The sequence below is a fragment of the Gymnogyps californianus genome, chromosome 2, assembly GCF_018139145.2.
Source record: "Gymnogyps californianus isolate 813 chromosome 2, ASM1813914v2, whole genome shotgun sequence".
NCBI lineage: Eukaryota > Metazoa > Chordata > Aves > Accipitriformes > Cathartidae > Gymnogyps > Gymnogyps californianus.
The window spans coordinates 67,499,982-67,524,669 of NC_059472.1; the positions used below are offsets into that span (position 1 = coordinate 67,499,982).

The following is a 24,688-nucleotide window of genomic DNA, read 5'->3' on the forward strand; positions in this document are numbered from 1 at the left end:
TTTGGATGTTAAGTTTAAGTCGCTGGCGTAACAGTCAGGAGCCATCAGTAAGGCCAGATCCTAGGGCAGGATTCAGTGCTGCCTTCACACTCCAGCAAGCTGAAAAACCTTGGCAATCAATCACACAGTAGAGGCCAAATTCCAAAACCAGCTGCGATGGGTAAGCAAAGCTGCACCTACTGTACTAGCAGTATTAATCGATGTGATGGTAGCAAGCAAAACTCTGGAAGTGGTGGAGGAAGAAAGAGGAAACGCAAGAGAGCCTATGCCTGGGATATAGAGAGGTCATGGGGTCACGGCCAGTTAGGAAAAGTGGTACAGCAAAGCAACATTTAAAAAATACAGTACGCCTATTTAGAAGAAAGCAACATGTTTTCAGCAAGTTTCAAGCCTTTCTCCGAGGTGATCTCAGTCCTTTCTTATTGTCTCTTTGTCCACTCGTGCACAGAGCGCAGTTTTCTTCTGCCAGATCATTACTTATAATGACAGGTTCAACCAAACAGTGCTCACCGCAATACCCCAGTGGATGTCATCAAAACCCAACAGTGCTGGCCATTTACCCGCACCCCTTGTTTACAACCAGTCAGTCCACTTCCAGTCCTTGCTTGCCCACACACGTACTCTTTTCAAGACTGGGAGTCCTTGTACAAAACCCTTTCCAAGACTCTAAGGGACGCTATCACACCCAGCATGTTCACCTAAACCACGGCTGCAAGCCCAGAACGACTTGTGTGTTCAGGGAGTATTGCTCTGGCCCTCATTTACAGTTGACTGTAACTCTCTTGGGAGTATTTCACGCCTGCCAACGAGCCGCCATCTTCCGAACAACACTAAATCCAAACTCCAGTATTCTCGGAAATAAGGACCCCCTCGGGATCCAGCCTTCCTCCCGGGCCACGTCCTCCCTACCGCTGACTCTCACCCGCTTTGCCCTTCCCCAGCCGGCACGGTTCCTCCTGGGCGCCCCCCGCAGCTGGGGAGCGCTGGGCTGGGCCGGGCCGGGCCGGGCTGGGCCAGGCGGCCCCTACAGACCCCCGGGACCCCGGAGCAGAGCCCACCGCCCCCTCCCGCAGGGCACCCGCACTACGAGGGGCGGTGGCAGATGCGGGGGGGGGGGGGGGAGGCGGCGGGGCCTTCCCTCCCCGCCGCCTTCACAGCGCCGGGGGCGGCGCCAGCCAGCGTCGAAGCCGCCTGCCCGCGCGCCACCGCCGCCGCCGAGACGCGTGACGGCCGCCGTACCCGGAAGAGGAAGGGAAGGGGGTGGGGAGCGGGGAGCGGCTGGCGCGCGGGCAGCGGCGGGGGAAGGGTCGGGCGGCGGCGGCGGCGGGCGAGGTAACCTCCTGCTGCCGCGGCGGCGGGCAGGCCGCGGGGCGGGCGTGTGCGCCTCATGGTCGGGCAGGAGCCGGCAGCCGCGGGCCGGGCCGGTGGAAGCGTGGCGAGGTGAGGCGAGGCGAGGCGGGCCGGGCCGGGCCGGGCGGCCGCTGCATCGCTCCGGGGCTGCCCTCGTCCCCGCCCCCGGCGTGCGCTGGCAGCCGGGGGCAGCGGTCACACGCGGCTCGGAAAGCGCCGGGGCCGGGGCCGCCGCTCCCGCCCTGTGCTCGCCGGGGGTCGCGGGCCACGGGCTGGGCCCGGCCGCAGGCTCGGCGCTGTGGGGACCGCGGGTCTCTGGGGACGCCGCCTCCCGCCGGTGCGGTTTGCAGTGGGGACCGTGAGCGCTGCCGCGGCTCCTGCGGGTCCCGGCGGTGGTGCTCGGTTTTTAAGGCTGATTACAGTCTTGCTGAAAACTGAAGTTCTTTGCATTACGTTATGTCCTCCGTGGCTCCCTGAAAAAGGGCTGAGGCAGCCCTCTGACGTAGTCCTGCACGCAGCCCAAATATCGGTTAATTCGTAGCCTTGCTCTAGAGCATTCATGGAATAAAACATGCCAGCGTTCACGCTTGTGAACGTTTGGTCCGCAGCAGTGGTCTGCCTGCCTAGTGAAAGGAGCTGACCGATAGCAGTGTTAAAACACAGATGGAACATGACAGCGTAAAAAATATATTTTGTGGAGCGCTGAAAACTCACCCTGCTGTCTTGCTGAGAGCTCTGGGAAATCCAGTGATGGAAGGTTGGGAATTTTGATTTTTAAGCAGGACCATATAATTTATACTACTTATTCCTTGCTAAGAGTGAAATTACAAGGCTTCTGTAAGCACAAGAAAAGCCTAACCTAGAACTCAGTTAGTGCAGTCTTGAGGATGCTCTCATTGTTTAGCTTGTGTGAGAAAACTGACTCAGGCCAAGCTAAACAAAGGTACGCTTACACCTGGGGGGTTTTAGGGCCAGTGACCTCACTGTGGTATGCAGCTTCATCTCCTGTTGCCTGAGGCCACGCATCTGGGAAAAACGCTCAACGTGCAAGAAATTTAAATGGCTCTTCTTTTACTGCATTGATAGTTTGAGCAGGGTTTGTTTTGGTTTGTTGTAGGTTTCTTTTGTTTAAGCAAATTATGAACATATATTACAGAGGAAGATGTGATCAGTTTTATGCAAACTGTTAAATTTTTCTTCTTTTTCTACCTTTTTTTTTTCAGTGCCAAAAAGAAACTGCAATGGAGAGTACAGTATCAGTCACTTTCCTTGTATCGTTTTCCATACTACTGTGTGAAAGTTATCATGGAGTGGAGACAGCAACTGTCGTGCATACATCGGAGAGAACTTTTCCGGAAAAGGCAGCTGGCGTTAATATTGACTTGGCAGGATTAATACAGAAGTTTCACCTTCAAGAACTTTTTCATCGTTATGGAGACAACAACTCTCTGTCGATTGAAGGGTTTAGAAAACTGCTCCAGAACATAGGTATAGATAAAATTAAAAGGATTAAAATAGACCACGATCATGACCACGATCATCATCATCATCATAATCATGTTTCGTTGAGTAAAAGCTCAGAGAAGACTGTTTGTCCACACCATGAATCTGATGCTAACAAAGACCACAGGAACAGTCACTCAAAGGAACCTCATAAATTAGAGAATGTAGAACATCAGCAGAACTTTGTACGCAGCAAGAACACCGTTAATGAAATAACGGCATCTATCATCACTGCTCCCACAGACGGCCACTCTGAATTAGAGAATGTGCAACCTGGAGAAGTCAAGCCAGTTGCTCGTTTAGGTCTGACCAGCTCTAATGCTGTTAATGTCACAGGTGGCAGCAATGCAAGCTGGCTTGCTAACAGCAAAGTAAATGAATCTCATACTTCTCCGAAGGAGTCAGAAAGAGGAAGTTACCTGTATTCTAAACTGAAAAACCAAAATACCCAAGAGGTGAGACTGATTCTGTTTGTATCCTTGGGAATTGAGATCCACCGGGAATGTTGTTCTGGCTTATTTGTCGGGTGCTTATCAATTAACTGGGTACGAGCTTTGTGGTGTAACAGTACTCATAGCAAAACACACACAAACAACTTTCCTTGAAACTTTACATTTTGAAGGAGTGTTGTGTTATGCTCACAAGCTCAGAGGAAAAAAAATATATGCAATCTAGTTATTTCTTTTTAGGAAAAATTAAAAAATTAAAAATATGTACTTATATTAAGTATAAACATACACTTGGTTTTATATATTTATAGTTTATATGTTATTTTTAAATATCACGAAAAACGAAAAACACTTCAAATTTAAAACTTGCTGTTCTGCCTTAAAGCCAGAACCTGTCTTGTTTTCCTAATAAAGTCGTTAAAGTAAAAAAATCTAGTTAAAATACTGTCATTCTTATGAAAGCTGCCTCGCAAGTGTTAGATAATCTGGTGGCAGATAGTGTAGAACTGCAGGGAAGCAACTGACACCTTCCTCCTTCAACCCCCTCCCTCCCCATCTTCTTTAAGATTGCATGTAGAGACCAACTGTAAAAAAGATTGCTGCAAAATGTTATCTGTTACTTTAAAATAGTAAAAATCAGTGCTGATAAAGTCTATAGTTGTGTTGTAGACAGTTTTCTTAGACAATCAGATCGTTCTCCATTAAAGGCTTTAAAAAGCAAGTGTCTCTCCAGGGTCTTAATGTATGCAGCCATGCCAGGTAATTGAGAGTGGGTGTTGTGTAGCATATGATTGTAGGTGCTGAATTCACAAGTTGTTACTATGTCCTGCACAGTCGGAGCAGAAGTACTGCTGTTATTTAAACCCAGCAAGACTGTAGGTTGTGCAGTGGGGAACTCTTTACTGGAGGAAGCATATGCAGAACACATTCTGTACAGGACTTTCCATAGTAATCACTTCTATAAAGGTATTTAACCTTGTTACTACTTCCTTATATGGCCTCTGAAACTGAGTGAAAAGTGTTAGGCTTTTTCTGTTTGCGCAGCAAAGCATCTGACCCCTTTGTGCTGAGAATGAGCGATAATTATGCATCATCTACCAGGACTCCCAAACTAGCTTTCTGGGCCAGAAGGGAGGTGGAGGTACAGTTCCTACTAAATTGGTTTGTTACCAGTTTTTAATTACCATTGATACAGCTGTTTCATGTGGTGCCACTGCTTTTCAGTTAAAATGGGATGTGCAGTCCTCTTGAGATATATCATGGTATTTTGGTTCTGGTTAATCTTTAACCCATGTGTCTTTCACAGTGCTCCAGTGCATCTTTTTTTTTTTTTTTTTTATTGATACAGCTGTTTTCATGTGGTGCCACTGCTTTTCAGTTAAAATGGGATGTGCAGTCCTCTTGAGATATATCATGGTATTTTGGTTCTAGTTAATCTTTAACCCATGTGTCTTTCCACAGTGCTCCAGTGCATCAAAACTGATGCAGTCCCATGGAATAGGCACTCAAGTATTGTTGACTGCTACAGAATTTAGTTACCTCTGTCCAGCTCTTATTAATCAGATCGATGGCAAATACTGCATAGTCCATGCAACTAGTGAAAAAGCTGAAACTCCTCCAAAAAGTTACTCTCTGGAAATAGGTAAGTTGTTTTTTTTAACATGGAATAAAAGTTTACTGGAAACCCATTTATGTTGGTTATAAATTTGAGAAACGTATTTCAAAGTTGAAAGAATTTGTAATTTTCTTTTGGCACTTGGCCATATCTAGAGAGAAATTTTCGTGGTGTACCATTTGTTAACATCTGATTAATCGAATGATCAGGAGTGTTAGATAACAGGAATGTTAAGCAAACAATCTCATACAGCTGTTATTTATTCTTGTTACTTTTTGTCTTTTTTACCAGCTTGGATTGGTGGCTTTATATCCATCTCCGTCATCAGTTTTCTTTCCTTACTGGGTGTTATATTGGTACCGCTGATGAATCGCGTATTTTTCAAATTTCTTCTAAGTTTTCTTGTGGCGTTGGCTGTGGGTACTTTGAGTGGAGATGCGTTCTTACATCTCCTTCCACATGTAAGTATTAATTACTGTTTCATTCGTTATCTCAAAGCAGAGAATTTGATACCTCTCTGTACTTCGTAGTGATAATTTTAATCCCTATTAATTAATACTTATTTGGCGAGTCATTTATCAACCTTGTAAGGTAGATTATTTGATGGAAAGGTTTCCCATTTGGAACTGTTTGTAGTATTTGTTTCACAGTCCTTACGGTGTAAGAATGCACACCTTTATCCCTCAATGTATTTCCTGTTCTTAGTCATATATGCTGCCAAATCACTCATTGTTCCTTGCATGCAAGAATTTTGCATAAGTGTTCTTAGTCACTTATTGCAATGCTACCTCTTTATTTTCTTTTTCCAATTTAATGAACTTTATAGATAGCGGAAATCGCTCACTGTGCACTTGAAACGTGGAATAGATAATCCACTATTTTCTGTTATCAGCCACTTATGTTAATTGATGATTGCTTATCCATTGTAATTTTTTGGTCAGAATCAAGCATTTCTGAAGTCCTGGGAAAATATTACTTGATAGACTTTGGAGTTACATATTGCTGTTATGTAATATGGACAATGACATTGGAATATGATTGCTAGATTTCTACCTTTCTTGAAGCTCTTAAAGAGACATTCCCCCGCCCTGCTCCCTACCCCCCTTAAAAGGTAACTTGTTCCAGCTTTCAGATAAGATGGATAAAAAGGACTGTAGATCCTGTGGTGGTTTCTGAGCCCTGCCTGTAATTCATCGGGTTCTTCTTTTCCCTTTCAGTTAATTTTGCATTTGCTATGTGAGCTTATGTGAATCTAAACATGTGTGAGTGAGGTGTCTTAGAAGTTTTTTGATTCTGAACATATCAGTAGCCAGTGAGGAGGGGAAGAATGTCAGACTTCCTTTAAAGAAGGAAATTACTGTTAAGTTCCTTGTAGAAAAAGGTGTTTGATGTCTATGAGCTGTCTTAGATGGGAAAGTAATTAGTGTGCTGGCTGTGACTACTACTTAAAATGCAGTTTCCTTGATGGTGTCAGGAGTTTTTCTGGGGGCAGTTGTACATCTTGTGTTGAGCAGTATGCATGTAGCTTCAGTGAGAGGGTGAACACCCGGGCTACTCTCAGTCCTTGCAATGTTTCTTCCTATCAACAGATTTCTTCGTACTTGTTTGAGTTTGTATCTAGAGCATTTACCCCATGAAAATTGTCAAGTCTGGACTCCAGACTTGAGGAAAAGAATGTGAAGAATACTTCCGATGTTTCTTATGTTATCAGTTCTTTTGAATAGAATGACTTTCCCCATTTGGTTCTCCCCTTAGTCTCATGGAAACCATCACCATCATCACGAAAAACCTCTGCTTGAACAAAACAAAGGCTCTATGTTCAAACATCTTGTTTTTCAAAGTACAGAGGAGAGTGCTTACTTGGATTCTACATGGAAGGGACTTACAGCACTTGGAGGCTTGTATTTCATGTTCCTAGTGGAGCATTTGATCACTTTAATAAAGCAATTTAAAGACAAGAAGAAAAAGGTAAAGAAACTATTATTTTGAAGCTATATTGTATTGTATGATCATTTCTGAATACACTTATAAAAAACTTCTATGAGTATTATATATCTGTCTGGATTTAGTAGTGATTGCTGACTTGATTTGTGTTATAATTTTGTTTATATTAGTGACACGTATACTTTTAACCTGCATGATAACTTTTTTGTGTGGTCCTGTTATGGAAGAGCTCTGAGCTGTTTCCTTAACCAGACATACAGTACAGGCTTGACACCACAGTGAATTGTTTAATAAGCAAACATCCAATTGCACCCTTTGTTTTAACAGAGTGATTTAAGAAGTTATTGTTCATTGTTGACTTCCTTCTGACATCTCAAGATGATTATATAACTATCTGAACTGTTTTTATTATTTTAATTCTCATACTGGATGAAGTAAGATGGCCTCGTACAGTTATTGTACTCCCGTTGAGGGGGGCACTTGCACAAAACGGGTAAGGGTGGCAGTAAGTGCTTGCATAAATAAGCATCCAACTACACTGTAGAAAGTGACTTCATTAGATAGCGTTCCATTTGGAAATACAGTCTGCCAAGCCCCTTGTTTCTTTCCCTTCTCTCCCTCCAAAAAGAAGAGCAATACAGCTTTCAGATTACTATGCTTTTTTTTATGTGGAAGGTAAATAACAACTGAATTTGGCAGGTCATAAATGTTGGTAACTCGCCAGTTGGTAACTGAGTTCTTTAAAGACTAGTCTAGCCAGGAATAAACAATGATGTAAAAGTTGACTCAGTAAAAAACATGCAGTAAAAGCTGGCGATATCTTAAGCTTTGCTTGAAGAAAGTTAGTAAATGACTAATTAGCCTAAAAATATCTAATTTCTAGGCTACCACAATGACTGATAATCTCTGTTTAGTTTTATTGTTAAATTGGTCATTAAGGCAGCAGTCTCAGAGCAGATGCCATGTAAGCTCTTTGACTTTGGTCACGGGAGGTTGTGTTGGTGTGGTTTATACAGAAGCTAAACTAACTGCGAGCTACAGGATCGCTTTCCCTATCTCTAGTTAAATTTATTTGCCAAGAGAGGACATGAAGAGTTCCAAGCAAAGCAAGTATTTTCTCTGTCCTTCTCTCAGCCACTGGGAATAGATTTCCTGTTAGACTAATTACACCCTTCTAGATACTGAGTCACTGATTATAAATTGTTGTGATGCAGACATTAGTGAGCAATGATTAGAGATTTTACCTGGCTTTCCCTCAGTACACTAGAGAAAAACATTATACTGACATTACAATGGAAAAGAATTAGTGGAATAACTTTTACTTAGTATTTGATGTGTTTTGCTTCTCAGATGAACCCCACTGCTTATTCCTCGTGCAAAAATGTGGAGTATTTATGCGTGTAGGTTTGTTTGTGGGGTTTTTTTGGTGGTTTTTTTTTTTCTTTTTCCTCTTATGGAGCCTGAGGAACCTTTGTCGTCTTACTGTACTTAGCTGAGTTTCTGATGTTCCTCTTCTGCACTCTTTATATGGCTTCCATGTTGTCCTCTTTCTGTGCAGGCTGCATAAATGTTGTGAATATAATGTTGCTCATGTATATCCTGAAAAATAAGTAAAATATTCATAACTACAGTATTTTCTTTTGGAATAAGAAAAAAAATGAAGATGATGGAGAAAGTAAGAAGTTTTCAGCGAATGAAGAAAAGTTAGATACAGATGATCGTAAGTCTCAGTAATATTGTGTAGTTGTTATTTTGTGACAGCACTGTTTAAAAAACACCTGATTGATGGCAGCACATAGATCTGCTTCTTACTGTAGGTTGGATCACTACCTACTTGAATTCTTTTCAAAACAAAACCTCTCTGTGCATTGATATGTAGAGGACTAGCTCTGTTTGCTGCTTTCCTTTAAAAAGGATCGATAGGTTGGAAGTAGTGAATTCACAGTTTTGAAACATTAAGCCTTTTAATTCTGGATTTAACAGCAGAAGTTGAAGACATCCTGTGAAGCTCTTCTGGCTATGCCTGCTGCAAATACAGTTGTACCTACTGGCTTCTACACTTCTCTTTAGACTGTTAGATGTTATATGCGTGAGCCGTTATTTAGATTTCTGTATTTCTTAAGTCTGGATTTTGTTAGTTTGAGTATTTATTTATAAGGTTGATAATCTAAAATCCTAGAGGTTACTTCAAGTATTTGGACTGCAAATGATCATGTGTCCCCAAGATCATGCTGTAAGCCAAAACAGACCTCACTAGATACTTGTTAGCTCTTGTAGCTAAAAGAGGCGTTCAGTTTTTCAGAATTATAACTAATGAAAGAGTTGTCGGTAATGCAGAAAAAAAAAGTGTATTTGTTCATTTAATTGCAGGGGAAGAATTTAGTAAGCTTTAGGAGTTAGTTAAAATAACTAACCTTAGTGTGCCACTAATGTTTATATGAGGACGTTTCATGGTCTGTGGTGATGACTTTATTTTTGAGTGTTTATTTTTCAGGTGTTCAAATTTAAGCTCCTGTATTTATATGAAATACAGGAGTTTGCAAAATTATCTATAATGTAATCCTCTTCTGCATTCTTACTCTTCGGTCCTAAGATGAATAAATGGCATATGCTTTCCAGCCACTTTGTCTTTCAGAAGCAATTGAACTAACAGCCTTCATGCTGTGAAACTGGGACATAGAGCCTTATGCTGTTGTGTTTAAATTGCACTAGGTCTTAGATTAAGAGCTTTTTTACCTTTTAAGAGGCATTTGTGGCCATAATGTAGGGGCTGCTTCAGTAGTATGGGACAGAAGCGAAAAGTTTTTCTTATTTTGAACTATTGGGAATTATCTCAGAAATCTCATTAAAGAAAAATAAGTTGCGGAAACCCTTGGAAAAAAAATTCTGGTACAAGAAGCTGGGGTATCAGTCTCAACTTCAGACTTAATAGTTTCTTCTTTATTGCATCACTTATTTAACTTGTTTATTGTATCTTTGCTTCCTAGGTGATTTTAAAAATGTATAATATTATACTCTGGGTTTTTGTAACAGGGCCTGAGGGCTATCTAGGGACAGACTCTCAAGATCCATCGCCCTTCATTTCTCAGCAGCCAACTGTACAAGAAGAAGAAGAAGTGATGATAGCTCATTCTCATCAAGAGGAGGTTGACAATGAATATGTGTCCAGGGGCTGTAGAAACAAATGTCATTCTCACTTACACGATACTCTAGGACAGACAGATCATCTTAGTCATCATCACCATGACTACCATCATATTCTGCATCACCATCATCATCAGAACCATCATCCCCACAGTCACAGTCAGCGCTACTCACGTGAAGAACTGAAGGATGCGGGGATAGCAACTCTGGCATGGATGGTGATTATGGGAGATGGACTACACAATTTTAGTGATGGCCTAGCAATAGGTAAGTGTTAGCTTGGACACTGCAGCTTTGTTGTATGTGAGGACAGCGAAGTCTTCCTGCTGTCACTTATCTCTTTATTAGGAACATAACTAATTAGTGGTGGATCTTTGAAGCCTCAACCTTTATCTGATAGCAGCTCTGAATGAATAAGAAAAATCTCCAGTTTAACAACCTGGAGATCAGTGACAAATGAAACAAATTATGTGCTTACAGCTATGCTTCTTTAGAAAATCTGTAAACTTTGCTTTATTTCCTACTTTTAGCAAAGTTAAAGCTAACATTTTTCAAAACTAAAGCTAAGCTTATAAAACAATATTTATGACTTAGAGCTGACTTTGTATTTCAGTGCCTGCAAGCGCTCAGCAAATTTTTTTTTTTTTTTTTTTTTTTTTAAAAGACAAGCTTGTCTTTTTGGTCACATAGAAAGTAACTGTGGTTTTTCCACTTCATTCAGACCACTAGTATCATTGGCTTCTTTATTTCTCTTTCTCTTCCATCTTCACTTGTTACGCAGCAAGATCAGGTTCTATACTTTGCACATCTGGCTTTGCCAATACTGGCCACTGGTTACACATCGTGTGTAAGTTTCCCCAGAACACTGGTGAGCAGGGAGAAACTGGGACCCTGGTTTCAATCTGCTTTAGCCTGAAGATTACCCAAACGGATTAGGCAATATATATGTGTGATTTTTGTGCTGTGAGAAGTAGACATGCATTTATTTTTACTGTAAAATGAATTTGGTGCAAGGCATTGTGTTCTCTAAGGTGCTTTTTACACTTTTGCATAGCAGTCCTGTCACATCCAGGTTCTCAGATCTTACCATCCACTAAAGAGCAACATTGCAGTTCTTTGTAGTGCTTGTACTAACCTTCCAGAGAACGTCTGCGCTGCTTTTTGTATACTAGGGATGTGTGAGTAGGGCGTTAATTAATAGGACGTTAGTTAGCTATTACCTGTCAGAAATATGGTTTGTAGAGAAGATACCAATAAAGTCACTCTATGTTGCCTTTATGCAGATTTTTGGATTAAGAGTGTCTATATCAATTAAAGGAGTGTAGCATAGGTAGATTCCTTCAGATGCTCAGTGTGCTGTACTCAAAACAGGCTCAGTCTCTCTCTTGGAAAAGTATTTAAAAAAATTTTATTTGCTTAAACACCAGTCATTCTACTCAAAATCTTGTTCTTAAAGTTGAGCATAATAGCCTATTTTTGTTTTTGTTTTTTTAAATTTAAACTGGTATAAACAGTTATTTTACATGTAAAAAGAACGTTTATCTTTTTGTTCATGTCCCTATTTTTCCCTTACGTGTTGTAGTTGTTCAGTCTTTTTTGACAGTGCTTCGGTGAAAATATTTATCACAAAAATAACAAATTGAATATTATGTTTTGGACTTCTGGCTAGGACATCAGGTTTGGGAACTCCCTCGTTTTTTCTAGAAGGAGAACTAGACTACAGGTGTTTTAAATTTAAAAGGTTAAAGTAAGTTATAGAAAGTGAAGTCAAATGAGTAATCTTCAGTTCTTATGCTAGTCTTTCGTAATCTTGACTTTAGTCTTAAATACTAATCTTTACAGGTATTGGATGCATTTCCAGCTTGTATAGCATGCTGGGGTCAGTTCAGTAGTATCAGTCTTTCTGTAAATTCTGTTGTAGAAACAAGTTCATTCTTGTTTGAGGAGAAAACCCAATAATAACTATTTTCTCACAGCAGTATTTGCAGTTGTTCAGATTCAGTCAATTCAAAGTATAATGTGAAAAGAGACCTTCTGATTTAATCTCATTTTTCATGAAAGTTGAAGCATGGAATGTAAATTTCCGAGCAGATCAGTAGTGAAAATGTGGTAGAAGGAGGAGGATTTGCATACAAATGACATGCAGAATCAATTACCTCTTAGCATGAGGGAGATTTGGGAAGGAGCTATGACTTTATAGTTATGAAGGGAAAAGTATGAGGAAGGTTAATAAAGGCTTATTGAACAAGTGAGAGCAATAGCTTTTAGAAGTCCTGCTGTGTAGCTTGTTCAGGCTAATGGAAATGTGGGTTTCCTTCAGTTCTGGATGTGCTCAAAAGTATTATGGAAAAACATTGATTTGATGATGTTGTGAAAATGCCAATACTACTTGTATAGTATTTTACTTGTATTAAAATGAAGATGGGAATGCTTCTGTGAAGATAGCTTTAGCCAGAGTAACCCTTCACTTAAGTTCATTCATTTCATGTGATTTGTTATTCATAACTTCCATCAGTTACTTTTTTCCTCAAATCTGTTGTGCTAATTATGTAGGAATAAGATTTAAAAGTGCTTATCTTTCTATTAAAGCATGGAACAGTTGCATCTGACTAATTTGTACAAAATGATCTTCTGTGGTTTGAACTTTTCTGTGTAGCTTCAACTAAAATGCACAACACTATGTTTACACTGATCTTGTGTATATATATTTTTTTAGCTCTTTTTTGAGAGAAGTGATGTCTTAAAAGTATATTTTAAGATACCATGACACTATTAAATCAACTTCTTGAGAAGGGATAATACCAGATATACTAATGTAGTCTTCAATTTGTTAATGTTTCAAGACATCTTTTTAGCAGTGAAAAATAGATATTCCTGTTATTTAAGCTTGTACTTTGGTTGCTATGTATCTGTACAGTATACAGCCTTATCACTCACCTAGGTACTTTGCAAAGCAGTCAGGTTTTGTTTGGCTTGCCTTTGTGGTCCCAAAATTAGATTTACCATGTGTGATTAAGCTGGATTCTTGTATTTTTAGTTTTCCTCTAATAAGTGATAAGACTGGGAAAACATTGTATAGAGACAGTAATAGAGAGGAACTTGTAGATTATTGAGGATGCAGGCATGGGAGAAGGTAATTACCTTCTGCCTTCCTCTACCTACCTGGTCTCCTCAGAAACTGAAGCCCAACTGCATGCTGATGAATTCTCCTGTCTTAGTAGGAGATAACTGTAGCTCTCCTGTCTGTCTCAAAATCTGACTCCAAAACTATAAAGCAATGTTTGGAGGTGGGGGAAACAGACCAATACCTAGAAAAGATTGATAGTGTTCACTAATAGTCTCTTTAGTAGTCAAATAGCAGTAACTCCAGTCACTTACCTGTTAATTACTGTGTAGACTCCTATGACTGAACGTTTTAGAGTGCAGTGGAAAACACTCCTGCTGAGGGCTCAAGTCAAAATAGCTTTTGTCTTGCACGCTGTGCATCTGAATCGGACTTCACAAATAGAGTCATAGAAATAGGTGACTTCTAGAGGTCATCTAGTCGAACCCTCTGCTTGAAACAGCTCTTGGGAACACTAGATTGCATCAGTCACGGCTTTGCACAGCCAAGCCTTGAAAACCTCCACAGATGGGGAGATTCCACCACGTCTGTGGCTGACCTCTTCTAGTGTTGCTCTACCGTCTCTTAATAAGGAAAGTTTCACTTATGTCCAGCCCAAAGCTCCCAAATTGTGATTTGCAGCCTCTATCCCTGTTGTGTCATCTGTCACTACTATGAAGAGTGGCTCCTTCATATTTGTGACTGCACTAAAGGTACTTATAAGCTGCTGTTAGACCACCACTTAGTCTGTTCAGAGGGAGGTTACATATACCTAGCTTCCTCAAGGTTTTAAGCCTTATGCTGTAGACCTCTGATCATCTTGTCAGCCTCTGTTGGACAGTATTCATATCCACCTTGAACTGGGACACCCTAAAGTGGACAGAGAATCCCAGGAACAGCCTCACCAGCGCTTGGCAGAGGGGGATAAGAACTTAGTCTGCTGGCCTTGCTTCTCCTAACACTACGCAGTTTGTGGTTCACTGTACTTGCAATGAGAGCACACTGTTGGCTCATATTCAACATACTGTCCATCATAATCCTCACATCCTTTTCGGGAAGGCTGTTATTTCAGCCAGTCAGTTCCTACCTTGTACTAATGCATGAGGTTATTCTGCCCCACGTGCAGAACTTCTCACTTTTCCTCTTTGAACTTCATAGGATTTTTGTTGGTCTAGTCTTCAAGTTTGCCATAGTCTTTCTTGTCTGAAGCTCTAGTGCTTGATGTGTCAACTCAGCACTTACTTTCTCCCCCCTGCCCCTCAACTTAGTGTCATCTGAAAATTTGCTGATGGTGCAGTCTGAGTGGGTCGCAGTATTTGTCCTGGTTAACTCTGCTTGTTACTAGCCAGCCATCAAGCCCTGTTAGCCCAGCAGTCCAGCCAATGTGCAATAATCTAACTGTCAAGCCCATATTTCGTCTGCTCCCAGATGAGACTGCTGTAGGAAAGTGTCAGAAATCCTACTAAAGTCACATTCTGTTGTATTCACTGCTGTCGCCATCTCTATAGTCAGTTATTTCCTCAAGCTGGGTCAAGCATTTGGAGAGGGATTTGAAGAGGATATTCAACATGATCTTTCCAGGAACTGAGGTGAGGCTGGCTGTTCCCTGAGTCCTCTTCTTTGCCCTTCTTAAAGATGGGAATAATGTTATCCTTCTCCCAGAGTTCCACTGGGGCCTTCTGTAGCCATGGTTTTCCATAGATGATAGACTGCAGCCTTGCAGTCACATCAGTCATCTCTGTCAGCACCCTTGGGTGAGTCCCATCCCAGGATGCATCTGAGCATTTCCAGTTTTTTCTAAGTATATCTAAACTGTTGCTTCTCTGCTCTTTGCTGTCCTTTTCTTTGTGGAACGGTGCTGGGATCTGGCTTTGTCTATGAAGACTGAGATGAAGGCAGCGCTGGTGCTTCAGCCTCTTTTTATGTCTACTGCTTGGTTCCCTTCCCCATCCATCAACAGACCCAAATTTTTCCTGAACTTTGTTTCTCAGCTAGCATTCCTGTAGAACTGTTTCTTGTTATCCTTGGCGTCTTGTTAGCCTTAGTTCCAGCTAGGCTTTGGTCTTTCTCCTTTTTGTTCCACTGCTTTTATCTTCCTTGTTGCCAATCTTTGTTTCTGTTTCTTGGGTGCTTCCTTTTTGAGTCTTAATTCATTAAGACACGCTCTGCTTAGCTGGGCATGTCTTCTGTTGGAAGTCCTAGTGTTCCTGCACAAACAGGATAGTTCATTCGTGCACTCTGTTAAGCATGCTTTACAAATCAGCTATCTCTTCTGGGCACTTTTTCCCCTTTGACTGATTCCCAGGGTATTCTACCCTGCAATCCCTTAAATAAGTCAAAGTCTGCTTCATTAAAATCTAGAGTCCTAATTTTGTTTCTTCCTTTCCCAGCCTCCTTCTATATCCTGAACTCAGTTACCTCACACTCACTGGAGCTCCAGATGCCATTTTTTGCTGTGTTTGTCATCAGTTCTTCCCCGTTTGTGAGCAGCAGGTCAAGTAGAACTCTAGTCCTGGCTGGCTGTTCTGTCATTTGTATCTGGAAACCATTGCCAACACAATTAAGGAACATCCTGGATTGTGTGCCCAGTGCTGTTACTTTCACAGCTGAAAACTCTCATGTGAATGGTGATGTCTTCTGTGGTTGTTCATAGGTAGTCTTATCCACCACCTTTTCTTGGTTAGGTGGTTTGTAACCATATTCCTAGTGTTACTCTGATCTTGACCAAGAGACTCAATAGGTGTCAGTACTTCATATGTAGTTTTATACTGGAGCTCTGTGCAGTCAAGGAACTCCTTTATGTAGATAGGCAAAAAAAAAAAAAAAAGGTGACTTGTATTCTGTCTTTTCTAGGCAGTCTGTATCTATCCATGACAGGCCAAATGAGCTTTGGTGGTGTCCCACAGCATCATCAAGGCAGGCTCCGGGCAAGCAATGGACTTCCCTGGGCAGTAGCTCTGGTCAGCAGGTCTGCCTCTTCCCTCTATCCTGCATGGGAGGGAATCTCCTATCACTAAAAAATCTTTCCTTTCTTTTTGTATTGCTGGTCCTAATCTGATGTGCTGAACGAATATTCTGGGCTAGGCAGAACTCATTTATCCTCTCACTGCTGCTAGGGTCATGACCATGTTCTTCAGATTAGCAGCTGCAAGTGGGAACGGAGGGTTCTTCCTGTTGCCCGGCTTCACTATTTTCAAATTTTACCCATCTGGGAGTTCATGTTTCCTGTTCCAATGCTGCTTTGGTCCTGCCTTCCTCTTCAGTCTGAAGGGGCTTGGGCTTTTGCCTCTGTAGAACCTCTTCTGAAGACCCTCTCAATCCCCTGTTCATTATCCCTCATCCAAAGATGCCTGCTCACTACTTCTTGCATCTTCTTCACTGGGTGCCACAGCACACATCCCAGAGGTAAAGCTGCTGTTGTTGTCACTGCAGGGAGGAGCATCAGTCATTTCTTGCAGATGAAGACCTGGATAGCAGTGTCCGCCCTCAGGAGTTACATCTGGGTAGTGGCTGCTAGAGTATTGGGGGTGGCGACCCCAGCGCAGAGAGGGGCTTGTCTCCTGTGGTCTCCTCACCATTGTAGCTCTTCCTCTGTGAGCAGTACTTCTGGGTCCCTTGCATGCCAACTACTGCGACATGGCCTCTTTGCTTATTGGCAGCACCTTGTTTGCTGGCACACTTCAGCTGGCAGCTGAAGAGGAAGCTGGATGTGGTTCTGCTGCACCCCTTGGCAAGGCTCTCCATGCAGCCGGGGACCTCCCGTGGCTGTGTGGGAGCTGCGGTTCAGCTCTTCAGCCTGGCTGGGCGCTGCTTCCTCCTGAGCTGCTGTCAAATAAGAAAAATAGCAAGCAACAGGAGGGGAGAAAACAAGAAAGAAGAGGACTGTTGGACTAGTTTAAGGGGGTTTTGTGGGTTTTTTCCTCTACTTAAAGCATGATAGTTCACTTATGTGCCAGCTGCCTAGAATTTACAATCTTTCACTGCTGATTTCACGTGACTATATAGGCTCTCTTACTGTTGAATTGGCTTCCCTTTTTCCAGTGCCTGACTCTGAGGCAGTTGAGCTGCCTTCTTCCCTTTGTATCTTTAAAAAAAAAAAAGTGTATTTTCTGACAGTGTTTCCATTTACTGCATTTTTTTGGGAGGGTTGTGTTGTTGAAAGGTATCGGGCTTAGTTCAGAAATAAGATAGTGAAATTTGGTTTGCTTTAACTAATTGCAGGATTCTATGTTGCTTCTGATTTTGAAACGTACAAATCATGAACAACAACTGTTCAGTTAAAGTTTAAATGCTTCCACAAGTGTAAGAAAAATTTGAGTGAAACTAATATGTCCTAATCTGATACAAGGATATGCAACAATGCTTCTGCACTTGATGTCTGAATAGGCACTAATGTTTTTATTTTTTTTCCTGTCTCTTTATAGGAGCAGCCTTTACTGAAGGGTTATCTAGTGGTTTAAGCACTTCTGTGGCTGTATTTTGCCATGAATTACCTCATGAGCTAGGTAAGATCCCAATATTTCCATATGCTGCAGGTAGAGGTACTTACAGATGCACTCTGAAGAATTGTAAGTGATTTTATTCTGTGGCACAGTAAAATTTGATCAGAAAACTTCATCTGTGTCAGATTGTCTACTCAAGAATATTTATTTAATAATTTATTTAAAGACTTTTATTTCTTAATTGAATTAATCTTCCTTTCAAAAATCTAAATATTTCAGCTACTTTGTTTAAAACTCAGCGTCTCTTGCAGTTATTTACAACTTGTTCTGTATAGTTCGGTTGTAGTTTTTACTCTCCTTACCAACAAAAATTGTGAATTGCAGGAGAATGCATGTCAGAATTTGCTTTTCTCACATCTCTGTTTAACTTTATTCTTGTGTTTGTGCTGTTAAAAGGTAGGTCACAACTAGTCGAAGTCCTTTCCACATAACATTTGCTGCTTTTTCATTAAGCCTTACAAAGAACTGCTGTAGCTCTAAATTAAACTTGGAACTACTTAGAAATCTTTCCTAGAAATAGTTTGTCTTTCGAGCTCAAGTGATTTAAGTTCATGACCATAATTTCTCATGGGAATGCACGTGTCTTATGTTGTAAGTTTAGTATTTGGCCCTTTTGCAGGGCAACTCGTGAGAACAGGACGTAGCTGCTTAGTTTAACTCTGAACGAAGCTGATCTTTCCAGTTGTCGAATCATTTTGAATGTGCAGCTGCTGTTTCTTTCTTAGCTGTCATGGCCGCAGTCATACCTGGTGTATAGAACGAGGAAAGAACAGTTTGCTTGCACTTTAAGGTTTAATTCCCTAGAAAGTAGAATGTTCAATTTCATTTAATGGAGCTTGTAAACCAGTATGTGCATGCATCGCACTAGTTATTAAACAGTTTGATATATTTGTCTGTCTGTACAATAATGTTATACAGAAGAACATTACTCTGGAGAAAACATACCTGGTTTTATGACATGGGAGGAATTGAGTCTTGTTCATCTTAATATAAATGCGGTGGGAATCGTGGAACTTGTATTAATTACATGTACTAAATGTTGTTAGTACAAATATACAAAATAAATTCAAGTTATGAATCTGATAATTTTAGATTCAAATGTTCTGTTGGTTTTGGAAGCAAGAAAAGTCTTTTAAATCATGCTGCTTTAATCAGCACAGAAAACTTGATAGAAATACCTTCTTTAACAGAGGACATGAAATGGCATAGGAATACTGAAACAAATGGGACTAGCTGAAGTTAGCTGCGGATGAAATTGGATCATTCTGTTGTTAATGCTAAACAATGTTTATAACATACCAGTTCATCTTAATTGCAATATCTTGTGGGAAAAGCTGTTGTAACAAATTACTCAACTCAGCTTTGAAGCTTGCTTTAGTTTACTTTAACTGGAGATAACTTACATTTTTATATAGAATCCATTTGATTTCCAAATAATAAGCTTATATTATTTTACTCTGTTTTAGATCTAATTTATCTAAACAAAGAAAATTTCTATTCTGAATTATGGAAAACCTGTTTCTGGCTGGTAATCTATCATTCCTTCAAGTAAAAATAAGATGTTAAGGATCATTTACAGAAATTAATACAGAAATTATTTATAAATTTATGAAACAGCTAGACTTAAAGTACAGAGAGCAGTTACAGGATAATAAATGGAATCATCACCATTGCTTTATGCAATTAAGTGGGAATATTTTATTTTAGAAACTTCTTTAGAATGCTTGTGCATATCGGGTACTGCAGTATTTTACAGTGTTGGTTTAAATGCAAGCTACACTAAAAGCTGCTTCTCCCCAAAATCCTAACACTTTAAGATTATACACTTACAATGTTTGCTGCTGTGTTGTTCTTCATGTGCACTTTTTAATTTTCTGTCCCCCAGTGATTTCTGATTTTATAAAGGAAAAAAAATGAGGCAGACGACAGCATAAAAATAGCTTAGTAATCTTGTAAGTAAGAGGAGAGCTCATGAATACTGCAGTAGTTACCTGAGGATGAAAACTTTTCTTTGTTTTTTCCCTGTTGTAGGAGACTTCGCTGTACTTCTAAAAGCCGGTATGACTGTCAAGCAAGCTGTGCTTTATAATGCTCTGTCAGCTATGCTGGCCTATCTTGGAATGGCGACTGGGATTCTTATCGGTCATTATGCAGACAATGTTTCAATGTGGATATTTGCACTTACTGCTGGCTTGTTCATGTATGTGGCTCTTGTGGATATGGTAAGTGGCTAGACCTACTTGAATTTTATATAACATAGTTTAAGAATTAATGCTAATTATATTTTCATCTCAAAATAAATTCTTCCATCTTTTCTCCCTCAATTAACTTTTTCTGTGCTTGAAGGTACTGATGAGTATGCAGTGCAAGTGCTCAGTTAAATGTTCAGGTGGAAGATTGCTTTTACTTGTATTACTGTAGGAACAGCGATTGTTTCTCCCTTAGTTGTTAAACAGGCAGTTAACAGCAGAAGTAGAGTAAAAAATTTGCTTCTGACAGTGGCTAGTATAGGAGATAGCATGCAACTTGCAGTCTTACTGGCTATCGGCACCACCAAATGTGCTTCGGCTTTTGCATTAAATCATTACTGCTTCTTGGGATGAAGACAGAATTGTATTAAAACCTGTACTGTACCTCAGAAGTATGTTTGTACAGAAGTACAAAGTCTTTGGTGGATGTTCGTGAAAGCTTAACTATCTTCTTAAGGATAAAATTCTTGGTGTGGCCTGATTAAATCAGTCAGTAAATAATCATATCCTGAGTAAATGGCTGGCTTAAGACATCAGCATATAATCATCATGAAAACAGTAATTAGAACACTACAGATTCTCTGTGCCTCTGAATATGAAAGTAGACTCTGATAATGTTGTTCATGTTGCGTGACACCTAATTCAAGGAGTAGTATTAATGCAGTCAACAGGAAAGACGAGAGGACTAAGACTCCGCTACCTCATGCATCATGGTTGAAGAACTGGCTTTGAAGTAACTGTTTGTTTTGAAGGCATTTAACACTTTCTTGTTTGTTTAGGTGCCTGAAATGCTCCACAATGACGCCAGTGATCATGGATGTAGCCGCTGGGGATACTTTCTGTTACAGAACGCTGGGATTCTGTTGGGTTTTGGGATAATGCTGCTTATCTCTGTATTTGAACATAAGATTGTATTCAGCATAAACCTGTAATCCTGGTTGCCAGGAACAGAGCTTGGTGTTAAATTATAAGTGGTAGGTTTTTTTTCTATTGAATTCCCTAACGGAGAGGTACGTTTGATATAGACTAGATATTTTTATTGGTGTGCTTTGTTGTTGTGTCCCTCCCTCCCTTCTCCCCCTGATAGAAATGAACACTGTAAGGTTTTTTTCACTTAGGATTTAGCATTGCATATGGTACTGTGGAAAGTTGTACTTAGTAAAACATGGTGAAAGTGCCAAATCTATTAAAGGAGTATTGTCTGGGGAGTTAGGGGGTTTTTTTTAGTAAATTTATTTACTGTATGCAATTATATGTAACTTTTTTTTACTTCAATGGTTTTGTTGGTTTAAAGAAATAAAACGGCAGTGGTTTTTATTTTGGCACAATCAAAATCAGCAGACACAAAGCACAGTGAGCAGTGTAAAAGAAGAAAAAGACATGTAATGGGTAGCATGTGTTTATATTGGTAGAAACTCATCATTTTTGCATCCACCTAGTTTACACGGAGTGGCAGATAAGTCCGCTCCATCCTTTTTGCGGTGGTTCTTCTCTCAATAGCTTGTGGATTCTTTGTGTCTTACTCCAGTTGGTTTCTGCTCCAAACAAATTCTTGTGAAATCCTGTTTTAAGTGTTTGCACCAAATGTTTTACTTGTTCCATCCCTTCTGATGTGAGTTGCGCTTCACTGTTTTCTCAAATCAGCAACAAAAATACAGCTATTAGATTGTAAAAGCATAGCTCTAGCTCTAATATACGTGAATTCCATCAAAAAGACTTTTAAAGTAGTGCTATATCCCACCTATATTTTTGCAACAGCTAAAGCTGAGAAACCCAAAATAGCAAAATTTGTTTGACAGCATATATAGGGAAGCAGCATGTTAAGGATAATTATAAGTGTATATGTAAGTATGTAGTTTGAGCTTACAGTCTTCATATTTTAACCACCTTGAAAGTAACTGAAGGAAGGAGAAGGATGAAAAAGACAATGGTTAAAACAGGTGGCATATGTTGGTCTGTCATACAATGAAGCTAAAACTACTCTGTCACCTCAGAAATAGATGTTTGGAATGAATTGAGAGGTTTGGGGTGTTTTTTACTAGTTAAGAAATGGGGATCGCAGGAGTTTCTGCAGCCAGTGGAATATTAGCTTTTCCTCTTCCTTCAGTCTTTCCTCAGGTTAACAAGATCGAGATTTAATCTTCTGCCCACAGTGGTGAAATCCTGTTCCGTGCCTCCTTTGCCTTTCTCTACCCCCTGACTTCATACTTCCTTCAGCTCTGCTGATGCATCCTGAGGGGAGCCCTAAGCTGTGGTGGGGTCTTACCAGCTCCCCCAGATCCGCACATGTATGAACCTGTGTATCTCTTTGCTTGGTGAACAGTTGTTTGTAGAGAGCAACAGGCTTCTCTTTTTGGAAGCACTCACCTTCCTCCCCCCCAGCTTAACTTTCCATTGCTAGAAGCTACTCTGATGCTGGGTTTTCACCTCTAACAAGAACACTGACAAAATATAGGTGCATTCCCTCCCTTCATCAAGCACTTTACATTTTGTATGTCTTTTACTCTGTGCTATTACATTTTGATTAAGCCTCTGGACTTTTGTTAGAAGCACACTTCTGAACAGAGGAGTCGTGCCACAGTACAATAGCTGTCTGCTACATTTTTATAGCATCTCCTTGATCACCCATCCTGTGCTCTTTTTACTCTTTTCTTATAGCAGTCATATTCTAGTGTTCCTGAGCTTGAATTAGTAGTATATGTGGGTATGCTGAAAAGTGGGTATGTATCTACCCATTGCTTCTGTATCTTCCATGCTCTTAAACTGTTAGCTTATTTGAACTCTCTGAAGAGAAAGTCACTTCTGTTTTTTCAGTCTAAACTCTTATGATACTTCTGCCCTTACCTGTGCTATATTCATTTCTTGAAAGCTGTTTCGTTTCTGGCATGTGCACATCACTGCTTTCTTCAGAAACAACCACGCCGACCACCACACTGACTTCCATGCTGACACACATACACGCGCTAAACCTGTCAAAACGGAATTTTTCATGCCTTGACTACTGCATTTCCCTATACTGACCTCCCGACTTGGCAGTCCCACCTCATTCCCGATCTCTCAAAACGTGGCTGCTTTTCCTCTGGAGGTCTCTTCCTGATGTCTCTTTATTGCAGTTGAATGTGCCACCCTTTGGAGTGGTCTGATTGGACCCTGACCTGTCTAAATGAGTCTTGCCTTTGCTAGGGTAATGGTGCTGGTCACCATTGGAGCCAGTGTGCCTCAGTTCGTGCTCCTGTACTGCTCCTCACGAGCAAGATGCATTCCTGGGCAAAAAAAATCAGTAAGACTTCTCCCCTCCTTCCCTCCAAACCTCTCATCACAGCTCTGTTCTGCTGAAATGCAGTGTCTGAGATGCAACCTCACTGCATCCTAGTGGGGTTTGTAGGGCTTGGGCTGTTACAGAAGTTGGGCATGCTCCATCTCTTTGGTCATGAGGGATTTCAGACTCGGATGAGTTCAGTTCACTTGGAATTTTTTACTAGTGGTTTCTGTTAGCCTACAACCTTAATAGCTGCTCGTTCAGCTGGACTTCTCTTGTCCAGGTGCTGGATGTGACATAGGAAGCAGGCATGTAGCCTAGCGTTGCCCAAGAGACTTTAAGATCAATGACTAAACGATGGAGATAAATCTACAAATTTCAGTCAGTGTTTCCAGTGGGTTCTTGGCTGGCTTTCGATGTAATCAACTGACATTAAAATATCTGCATATCGAAACACATTGCTAATGTAACAGCATGAAAAATAAATTGCCTTTAGAGCATGTGGGCAGAAATGGCTCTATAAGCTAGACACAAGCATATCCCACCCATTCAGTGCTCTTTGATGGAGAGATGTCCATGACGGACAGCTGTCCAAACTAGTAATTGAGAAGACTATAGACTAAAACCTGCTGTAGGTTTGTACCAGCAAGATGACAAAAGTTGGTTTTTTTTGGTTTGTGTTTTTTTTTTTTTTTCTCTTTGTTAGCCTTATAAAGTAGAATCTGCATCTGTTGCAATGTATTCGCTTTGAAAATACTCATGGTTTGGCAAACTGAGGGGGCAGAGCCTCTAAGCAGCCCTTTATGTTTTTTGCATGTATTTTTCTGCAGCAGTTTGTAACGTGCCTGGCTATTCCGGCTGATAAATGGAAGTGGTTTTGTTTTGTGTATCCGTCTGTACCTTAATTACGGTACAGACCTTAATTTTATATGCTGTTACAGCTGCCTTATTTAGTGTCTGTGCTAGATGCAGGTAAACAGAATAGGCAAACAATGCTGGAATCAAAGTAGGGTTTTTTTGTAACACGTTCTTCTAAGGGTTTTGCCCTGTATTTGTACAGAAAAGGTGTCGTGTGTAGTTACTATGTGCAGTGAGAGTCAAAACAAAGGTGTGGAAGCTCTCACCTGCCCGGCCTTTGGGGTTCAGGTGCCAGTAGGGTTTCTCTGCTCCTTTGTGGCCAGGGCACTCGGAGTGATGCCAGTGCGTTGTGGGAACGCAGCTCGATTGTGTTTCTATAAAATGCAGTCAAGGCTAAAATGGAATTCACAGTGGCTCTCCTGCTGCCTGAACTGAGAGACCAGCATAATTAAAATTTCTGTGGAAATTCTGTTTGCCACAAGCAAGAAACAAAAAGATGGCTTCTTGAAATGTGGTTTTATTTACAATACCTTTTTGGTGCATACATGATCACTGTAGCTATTACTGTATTGCTGTGTGCTAGAGAAAATAAACCACTGAACCAAATGCTGAGTTTTTTGAGCGTTTTCCTCACTGATGTAACTGGCCATAACTACATCTTTCATTTACCTTCTCAGAGAAAAAAAAGAAAATTAAATATGTAAAATTCTGT

At 40.7% G+C, this 24,688-nt stretch overlaps 1 protein-coding gene across 1 annotated transcript; it reads left to right on the forward strand.

Moving 5' to 3' along the window:
* Positions 1 to 1,388: 1,388 nt before the first annotated feature.
* SLC39A6 (solute carrier family 39 member 6) lies at positions 1,389 to 24,582 on the forward strand. The gene is made up of 10 exons (XM_050892353.1): positions 1,389 to 1,440; positions 2,574 to 3,308; positions 4,764 to 4,944; positions 5,209 to 5,378; positions 6,673 to 6,885; positions 8,512 to 8,581; positions 9,895 to 10,272; positions 17,533 to 17,613; positions 19,642 to 19,832; positions 20,639 to 24,582. Exons 2-10 carry the CDS (start codon positions 2,592 to 2,594, stop codon positions 20,789 to 20,791), a joined length of 2,154 nt encoding a protein of 717 aa, XP_050748310.1. The 5' UTR covers positions 1,389 to 1,440; positions 2,574 to 2,591; the 3' UTR covers positions 20,792 to 24,582.
* The last annotated feature ends 106 nt before the right edge of the window (positions 24,583 to 24,688 follow it).